General features: G+C 40.8%; 1 protein-coding gene across 1 annotated transcript in view; it reads right to left on the bottom strand.

Annotated features, from left to right (window-relative positions):
• Positions 1-9,968, bottom strand: part of STAC (SH3 and cysteine rich domain) — a 187,153-nt gene extending 177,185 nt beyond the window's left edge. The window contains exon 1 of the mRNA XM_018557802.1: positions 9,543-9,968. Coding sequence (XP_018413304.1) covers positions 9,543-9,650 — 108 coding nt within the window. The 5' untranslated portion in view covers positions 9,651-9,968. The remainder of the gene's footprint in view (positions 1-9,542) is intronic.
• Between the last annotated feature and the right edge of the window lie 432 nt (positions 9,969-10,400).

The raw sequence follows: 10,400 nt of genomic DNA, 5'->3' as shown, positions 1-10,400 counted from the left end.
GTGTCTTGGTGTCCGACGCTGGGGTGAGGTGGGGGGAGCCTTCTGCAGAGAATAATAGGGGCCCGACGCTGAGGTGCTGTCCTTTGCAAAGGCTTCCCCTCCCCCACCCCAGCGTTGGGCTCCTATTATTCAGCCTTGGGCACCAGCTTGCTACTACTGTGCTGATCTCTGCAGAAGCAGCACAGTAGCAGCGATCAGCTGGTGCCCAAGGCTGAATAATAGGTGCCCGACGCTGAAGTGGGGGAGGGGAAGCCTTTGCAAAGGACAGCAGTGTAGAGGACAGCACCTCAGCATCGGACCCCTATTATTCAGCCTTGGGCACCATCTGCTTGCTGCTACTCTGCTGATTCAGCCTTGGGCACCAGCTGATCGCTGCTACTGTGCTGCTTCTGCAGAGATCAGCACAGTAGCAGCAAGCAGCTGACAACCCATGTAACCAAGGCTGTACAGGGGGGCCGACTTACCCCACAGCTGGGAGTTTAGAGTGGCAGCCTCTTCTACCTATTACATTTACCTATTACATTTCATCCCACTAGGATGTGGCTGGGACTTCAGGAGCTAGTATGCAGAAAGGAATTTTCAGACTGCACATTAGCCGTCTATGTTTGCACTTTAACTCCACCAGCACTGGAAAGCAGCCAGCACATTAGGAGCCCTTGCAGTTTTGTTTAATGGTTCCCCACACTTAGCGGGCGACACACAGGGAGCCGGTGAGCCTCATGTTGGTCACCAGGGATCTAGAGCATAAAAACCGTACACGCATGTGATGAGGAGGGTACAGCTTGCCATGCAGCCCCCTTCCCCTACAAGAAAAACTGCACTCGGGGCAGTTGCTCCTACTGCTCCCCCCCCCCCCCCTAAAACTATAACGGGAAGCTTCATTTGGATGTGATGACATTTCTAGTGCACATTCCACAGTAATACTGTGACATCTGCAAGCAAGAATGAACTGGGTGTGATGTTTGCTATTCCAAGAGAGGGCATTATTGGGTGCTTTGGGGGCTAAATGGAGATTTCTAATGTAGTGTCTGGGTTGGACAACTTTTATCTCTATTTCTGAGTTATTAACATTCCCAAATTAAAAATAGGCTATGCCTGCCAGCATCAGTAATAAACCCTATCTCTGGCAGAATATGTTAAAAATACTCAGAGAAACACCACTTAGCACCGCTTCCTACCTGATATTAGAAATAAGCTGTAGAATATGAATTGTATGATACCCATTAGAAGTGAAAACTGTGCCACAGAGGGATTTCCAACAAAAGCCCTTACAGAGTCTATACATAAAATATATTTCTGTAGTACAGCCATATATATCAGCCGCTGATGTTTTGTTGGCTTCAGCAGATTAGCACAAACAGCTATCACACTAACCAGACAGAAAAGCTGACTTACCCGTTTTTTCTTGTAAAGAATATATCTAGTGATAATCAGATATTACGAACTGAACAGATTATTTTGGAAAGGGAGTACTGGAAATATTCATGCAGCTCAGACCAGAATAAGGATTGTGTCATTGTCACTGCTGCTATTTCAGTTGTGCAATATAAAGCACAATTATCCGTAAATACATTCATGTGTATATATTTCCAACTATTATAATAAAACACTTTCAGGCACAAGATAAAATGAAGAGAGAAAAGAAGAGATCTACATCTTAACATAATCATCCTTGGCATACAGCTGGCAGCCTGCAACTGTTGCTTTTGATTACTTATGCTTTGTATCACTGAATAGGTGGTATCCCTTGGAATCCATCTGTTCTGCTGCTTATCCACTTAGAACGTAGATCTTCTCCCTGTGACATCATAAGGGTTGCTATAGCAATCACAGACAACATCAAAGCCAGAGGATTTCTTTAGCTTTCAGGTGCTGAGCCCGTCAATTTAGTGAAATCGTGAGGAGCTACCAGCCTTGATAAAACGTAATAGCGAATCATTATTCCATGATACACATCAAGAACGTGTGTCATCCACCTAATAGATGACAAAGACCCTTGATGTGCATCACGGAGGAAGAAAAATACATGTGTGATGCAAAAGGAAGTGAGAGCTATAAATAGCTTTAAAAAAAGTCAACAAACAAAGCCATTGCATGGGCGCCTAGATTCTGTGTAACAAATTCAGATCCAGGAGCATTAAAAAAAGCAACCTAACACTGGCTTAACAATGAAAAGGAAATGTTTTTGAAGATACACACTTAACTAATCCTCTTTGCATCAGATCTATACATAAGGCTAATATACAACATACATGCTATGTATGTGTTTGTACATATATACTGTATATATTAAAAGCATGAAGAAAATAGAAAACAAGACATTCCTAAATAAAAACGTATGTCACCCACACCAGACTTCTTCCCAGCATATGCAATAGTGCAATGTAAATCCTGATTTCAGCCTTTGCCACAGCTACTTAGCCATTGATGGGGACAACATGACGGGCAGATTTAAGTAAAAATAAAAACTGGGAACAAGTGACAATGCAAAATTTAGGCCTTCTATTTCCAATTTGCTTACTTCACTCCACTTTACATTAAATCAGGTGCCATGTGTATGGAGTACCGACGGCATATAATCAACAGCTAGCAAATCGACAACCAGCATTTCACAGTGGCAGAAACTGAACCTCTGCAATGCATGACAAGCCAGTGAGGCAGCTTCTACAAAACAGAGGTGGCAAAGAGAGGGAGCAAGATTTTTAATTTTTTTATGGGGGACATATTAATATTTTGCATAAAATGACAGAACCAAAGGAAAGCTCTGGTTCTAATATAACTGGGCCTGGTGTGAACATTCCAGTGTGATTTGCGCATGAGCAAAGATTTGCCTTTTTTATTGTCTTTGCCTTTGTTTTTATTTTATATGTCAATATATATGCAGCACACTGGCCAAAAAGCAGTTGTGGTTTTTTTTAACCATCAATGGGGGGTAGGGTGATTAATAAAAACGGGAACAGGCAGAATCTGGAGCAATTGTCCTTTGCAACCAATAAGCTTCTCTCTTTAGTTTGTTCAGTTAAGCTTTGAAAGCTATGAAACAGAGAAGCTGATTGGTTGCCTGGGCAGATTCTTATAATGGTTTTGGATAGGAATCACAACACATTATGAAGCTTTTCAAAACCACACCTTCAAGTAGAACTAGACTGACCATTTTACCTGTCTCTCAAACCAGTTACTTTCTCCAGCATGCTTATTTCAGCTGTCAACCAAACTTTCAAAACCCTGTCACACCATATGCAGTGCGTTCCGGCGTGGTTTGAGCCCAGAATGCACTATCGCATAAATAAAGCTGTGCCGCGTCCTGGGGCAGGAGGGGGTGTGATGGTGCCATTCATGTCAATGGCACCGCCGACACATCCCCCACCCGCAATGCGATCGCCTGTACCAGAACACGTGGTACAGCAATGCCCTGCGTTCCAGGGCAGTACGATCAGAAAAAATAGCGCATGGAGAAACTACAAGTCTCAATAGAGAAACTACAAATCAACTACAAGTCCAGTGGCAAAGGGATTCATAGTTCTCAAAGGAACACAAGTGAGTACACCGCACTCTTAATCCATTTATTCTTACTCCTGTCTCGGTAGCTAAATATCCATACTTTGGGATGGACGGAGACTGGGAGGAAGGGTCTGCAGGAACTAGAGCATTGTACCTATGATCTCCTGATCATGGTTGCAATGCTTTGCAGGCTCCAATGCAAAATGTCAATACATGCTCATTTTTTTATTAATGTTTGTGCATGTATTGATTTTTTGCAAAAGGTGGACCTTGCACTTATTAAATGAGCTACAAAGCAAGAGCATGTGAGGCTTCGTTCACACCTAGGTGTCATAATTTTTCGCACATATTAGCGCACATTTTGTTTAGCATACCATCTAGCGTGTTTAGCATGTTTTTCAAGGCCTTAGACACGTATAAACAAAGACTTGTGCAAAAAAAAATTGAGCAAATTGAAATGCATTGCAGTTAATGATCAAACATGTACACAAACGCATAACAACGCGCACAGAAATGTGCAACACGCTTGTGTTGTGTATTTTCATGCGCTTCTTTTGAAGTCTATGCGGCCAAACACGCTGTAATCGGCCTGAAAGAAGCTTATGTACCTTTTCCAGCGCTCTGCATTTTACAGCTTGCGACAAAACTTTCAGGTGTGAACAGGAGCCATAGAAATGAGTGGGATTTCTTGTGTTGAGAGTTTTGTCGCACTTAGGTGTGAACATGGACTAAGTGTAAATCCAACAGCTGCAGGAACCCTATTTCTGTAAAAGGCTATAGAAAATGCCAATGCTTTATACATTAATAATCAAAATAAAAAAACTGCCTGCTTGATTTAAATCTAAAATCAAAAAATAGAAGTCTGTTGTATTAGGAGGAGTCCAAAATATTGTATCATGTCAAGCACGTGCGAGTGTGTGTGTGTACGTATGTATGTGTGTGTGTGTGTGTGTGTGTGTGTGTGTGTGTGTTTATGTGTCAGTCTGTATTAGGGTGTATATCTTGCATGCCTGATATTGAATATTATTTTTAAAAGTGACCTTATATCACTGAGCATTTTCTCAATACTTATTAAAGTAAAGGTTAAAGGGATACACCTTATTTGCATCTTAATTGCTTTCTGCAAAGCACATAGGCAAGACACCCAGGGTCTGATTCTGTATTCAGTTTTATACATGTATTATTGACAACATAATGCAAGCATATTCATGGGTCATGTCTTCTTTATGCCCAGTGGGGACTCTGGAACACATATTTCCCCATTAGAAGAGATGTGTTTTCAAACTGGTTAAATTACACTTATCACAGCAAGGCATAACAGATTGAATATTCCTATAAACAGCCCTAGTGTACTGCTTGGAATTTACCAGGCGCTGAAAATGTATGTTTTTAATTCTCTCTTATACATTGTGTTATAGTATAATAAAAATGTCAAAACTTGCACATTTTATGTTGTCCTTTAAAACCCCAGATTTCCTTTACTTATAAATATAAATGAAAGCCATAATGCCTCTGAGTCTCAACAACTGAACCAATTTGGCTTAACAGAATAAAACATGGAAGAGCAACCATTTACAATGTCTTTCTTTTATCATAAACTGCTACAAATATAGAACACTACATTAACACAACAAATACAATGGAATGGAGACATTCAACATTGATCTGATGAGTGGAACAATTTAATTACCAGAATTAGCAGAGAAGGGCATCTGTATTCGATGAACCCTAGCCATGAGTCACAAATAACAAAATCACTATCATCCTAATACTAATTTAAAATGTCATTTTCAGAAGTGAGATTTCGGAGGCAAGCCGTCATATAAATCACACTCAGAAAGGATACATTCAGAAAATTAATATAGTGTATTTAGTACATGTACACAGACAGTGGAAATCATTTTTATTTTATTATACAAGCCTATAAAGAGCATGGTGTACCAAATAGTTTTGCACTACTGCTCTCTGACTTTACACTTCCAGAGGCAAGATTGCATTTAAAAATTTATATTGAAAATGGCAAGCAGATAGCTTAAGCTACTTATGAATTCTTTTGTAAAGCTATTAGCCTATAAGAACAAGGCATGAAAGAGAAAGCACTGTTCTATTTTTAGACCTTTAAAAAGCCTTTACAATCATCAGGTAATCAAAACCCATTTAGATCATACCTTTAACCCTGCACCTGTAATTGTATAACAGTATAGTAACAGTAATGCATAGACAGATGACCTATTATAAGGGTGACGGCTGTTAGGTGCAGCATTTTGTCTTCAAGGTTTCCTTTGATGGGTGAAAAATAGCACTGTTATTTTTAGCTTATAAAAAATGAGACTAAAAATGGAAAAACGGCATAAGCCTGATGTACCAGGAAAACAAGGCATGTCTGTTTGAGTTTGTTAAAGTCTATTTTATAACTTAAAGAGGTAGAAGTTGAAACATCTACTGGCTTGCCCCCCACCTTGCTACTGATTAGCTGTTTTGACAGCTACCAAAGCAATTGCTTTCCACAGTGGTAGCACAATGGAAAACCATTGCATTTTTGGATTGCTGAAAGCAGGCTATGTTATGCCCAAGAAAGCTAGACAACTGCCTGAGCAGTGGTAGCCTTTGGCATAGATGAAATATATGATCGACAGGGGTATCAAGTAGGGTAACCCCCAATAATCTTAAATTGGGGGTACTTTTATTCTTGTGGATGTATTTTGCACAAGCACAGTATCAGTACCAAATTGTGGACTTTAGTACTCTTTTATTAATTTGTATTTGGTATTATATGTTAGCCATCCACGTGCAGATGTTAAGCCAATAACATTTTTACAGTATATTTATACAGTCTTCAAACTACTGAGTGAAAGTATCATAGGAACAAGGATGGCTGAGTTGGAGGTTGCAATTGGGCTCACTACTTCTCCTGCATAGGTCCTACCTAGGTATATACAAACACCAGCCTATCTCCAGGAAAAGTCAGCTACCTTCACAATGGGGCTATCCTCACACTGCAAGGATTAACTGATTGTTTTTGTCTAGAGATATTTAAGGACTTATATTTACCTGATCCCTACTCCTGCAAGCTCTAAGATCAGTGCCCATAACCTCTTCCCATCTGAGCTCCGGTGGTTGGAGGCAAACTGATGTCATCATGTATAATGCAGGGCTAAGGGCGAGGATGCTGAGGGACAGTCCACAACACAAGCCAGACAATAGACAAAAGAGGTGAGTGCCAACTGCTGGGGGAGTGGGGATCAGGAAAGTAAAAGTCATTTTTGCAGCATTAACAAGCAGCTAACTCTTACAGTGATAGGTTAACTGCAGAAGGAGTTATAGTGAATACCACGTCTACAACAGTGTGCATAGGACTAAAACTCAGTCCTGGCTCATGTCTTGCACTGGGGCCTAGATGTGTCAAGCGACACTATTAAGCAGCACATAAATAGAGAGCAGTCTAGTCTCTAGCAGCTCACTTGTTCTGTAGCTGTAAAGTATCTGTTCGGGTTCACTAAGCCTGACATTACTGTGCTTGAACTAATACAATGGGAGCCATAAATTGCTGCTGCAATCCAGGGGCTTCTCAATTAGGTATCCCACATTACCTACTTTTAAAACTGGCAGCTTAGTGAACTATTATAACAGATGTCAAGTAAGTGGATTGGAGTAGTAAGTGTAATGTAAAATATAGAAATTCAGATGTACGTTGGCATTCCCGGTCCACTTTCAGTCAATGATTGCCGCTCTACAATTCTCATGGGTGTTCAGGAGAATCCGGATAACCTATATAGGTCCAGTAACTATTATACAGAGAGTATGGAGCAAAGTTTCACAGCCAGAAGTGCAACAATAGGCAGTTGTTAGCTGAATATGTGTAGATCAGAGTTCTCTCAGCTCAAAGGGTCATCTTCTAGAAGTCTTCTTTAAAGCTCATGTTAGCAACAGAGCTCATTTTTATATATACTAGCTTGTGCTCCTACGTTCTGAAACTATGTCTTCTAGTTCTTCTACGGGTCTTAAATATTCATTTTTATTGAGTTGTTAAAATGGAACAAAAACTACCCTTGTAGTGGGGTCCCCCGCACTGCAAACCCTAAATGTTTGTTAACTCTACAGAAAAGAGGAAAATGCTCGAATGTTTTCCTTAACTCCCTCTCTGGCAAGTACTGGCACTTTCTTCTCTCTGGCGATCCAGACTATGAGCGGTCCCTTAGCATCATCACGTAAAATGCAGGGCTATTAGTCCTGCATTGTATGTGGAGGGGGCAAACATGCGATTGGTTGTGGGAACGCCTTCGAGAGGAAGCTTTGGGGAACGGGTCGCATAGTGGGAAGGAGCCAACAGGAGTGAAAATATGGTAATTATTACACCGTATACCTCTACCCCTAGGCAATAAAAAAATATTTAACCTTTTGCAGTGTGTGTTGGGGCCCGGGAGGAGGGGGGAGGTTAGAGGGGGGGCGGGTATTGCAATATCATATATTTTCCAGTGCAAAGGTCAGCTTTATATATACATTTTCAAAAGCTTTTTAGGAGAACATAAAGAGCAATGATATACACCGATACCTGGGAGCAAACCAGAGTTCCATAAAATTGGCATTTAATCTGTGCACACATGTTAAAACCTGACAACAGACTCTCCTTTAGATTTATCAACAACAATGCCATGTGAGGATCTATCCGATTGAATTTTAATTGAATAGATTGTTTAGCTAGTACAGTGCCATAAACGTATGCCAAGTTCTGCTGACTCAGCCAAAATCTGTGATGTGTGTGGCCCTGCCTACACCACCTGACTCAACAAAAGTTGATTATCTGAAGGAACAGGGTGGAAGAAGGTTGGCTGAACAGTGACTGCAGCCAAAAGGATATCCTGACCATGGCAGGCGCTAGTTGTCTAAATGCAATAGCCTGCAGGAGAGTGTGTGGATGGAGAAATCTATAAGTGTATGACCAGCATAAGCCCCTGCACTAGATAGTTGTTGGTACATCTAATAACATTATACAGAAATTGTACATACTAACTGTATCATGCATGGCCACCTGTAGACAGTTGGGGACAAGTGAATGAGCACCTCTGGCTTAGTGATACCAGACAATTCCAAAACCAGCTAATCTCTGACCATTTGCTGTAGGTCACTGAACTTTTCCTATTGTCCTGTGACTTTTTAAATAATAAATTGTTCTGTTTGGCTAGCATTAAACAAACACCCTAATTCATCTCCGTGCTCAGAGCACACTGTCATGAAGTAGTCCTATTAAATCCAGCGGGGAGATGTTTACACATTTGTTGCAGAATTTGGTTCCAGCATGTTTCCACTGCCCCATTAGTGCAGTGAAGTGAACCATACTAATTGCCAGTTTAGGCTGCAAAAATCTAAACATTTGTAGTCATAGAAATCATGTTCGCTATGTGCACCTGACTGGTAAAGATCAACACAGAACAGAGAGACTTCATAACCAGTTTAGGTATCTGTGATAATAACACTACTACATCAATGTACACAGAAGCTGACCTAAGTTGCAGACATTAGTGGCATACAGAACATTCCATGCCAACCCTTTTACCTTATTTTTCAAGTGCAAGATAGGCACACATTAACATTTCATAGCTGCATTCAATGACAGAATATCTGAAGATCTGGCTTATATCTCCAAAGTAGGTAAGGTATGCTTTTTGGGAACATTAAATCACATGTATAAATCCATGGCATTGCAGCCTTGTGTTACCATTGTCACAAATGGTCTGTTCTTCTCTTTTATGTGTTATAAAATCACTTTGCAATTTAATATTTTTCAACATCCTAGGCATTGATTGTGACATTACAACTACACTGCAGCCTGTGAATGAAAATGTACAAATGAAGATATAAACACAAACACTTAAAAGAAACAATAATATATAACATTGTCACCCTTAGTCTAGGATCACAACCTACACACAGACAGAGGGTTTTATAATAAGTGACACTTGTTCTGGCACCTTCCACAATGGAATCGCATGTATGCAAAGACCATGCAATCATTTCAGGTGCAAACAATAAAAATGAAATACCTTTGATTCCTGGCTACTTGTGGAAGCTGGAGAGTGGGGCTGTTCAGGATTTCCAAGTTCATCCTCCTTCTCTACACTGTCTCCCATGGTGCTGCTTGGAGGGATCATTCTCTTTGCACAAGTCTACTCTTCTCCTGTAGGGTCAGTTCAATAGTAAAACTCAGCATCTCATTGGACATCTGTTGCTGCTTGCTTGTCCAGTTTGTGCTGACAGGTCCTCATGGTTTTTTTGTATTTAATCGCCTGGCTTATTATTTCCCTGCAACCCCTTTTGCGATCTGTGCTGTCTCTTCTTTCCAGACAAGTAGTGTTTTGAATAGAATTGTTTTTGCAGGGCTTGCGCAGCGTGCGGGTGAAGTATGTTCTCCCTTTATAGTAAAAAAGCCTGGAGGTATGGGACATGGAAGTGTGGCTGTCAGACCTGGAGATCGGGAGAGAAGTGAGCTGAAGCAGAAAGCCTGTGCTGCTTACACATGAGGCACGAGAAGGAGGAGCTGCCTTATAGTCTACACTTTAGGATAGCTTGCATAGGCATGTGCTGCTGTTGCTCTGCTGTCATCCATTGCTACACAAGGAAAGAGTGCTGAATGGACTTGCAGATGGCTTGAAAGCTTTTATTTCATTGGCTGTACACTGAAAGCTATTAGTTAAATAGTCATCACAAACCAAAAAAGGCATACAGAATAGACACAAACTGAAAATGAATGAGTATACACTGCTAGATTTTCTGAGCATCACCTGGCTCCACAAGTTGATTTTTCAATGGAAGAAGCCAGGTGGAAAACTGTTGGCTGAACATAGACTGCAGCCAATCAGCTCAGGTATTCTAACAGTGGCAGGCGCCTGCTGTCAGAATAC

The sequence above is a fragment of the Nanorana parkeri genome, unplaced genomic scaffold (genome assembly GCF_000935625.1).
Source record: "Nanorana parkeri isolate BGI_ZX_2015 unplaced genomic scaffold, ASM93562v1 scaffold304, whole genome shotgun sequence".
Lineage (NCBI taxonomy): Eukaryota > Metazoa > Chordata > Amphibia > Anura > Dicroglossidae > Nanorana > Nanorana parkeri.
Note: the sequence above shows the minus strand (reverse complement) of the source record. Positions and strands in the feature narration are given on the sequence as shown.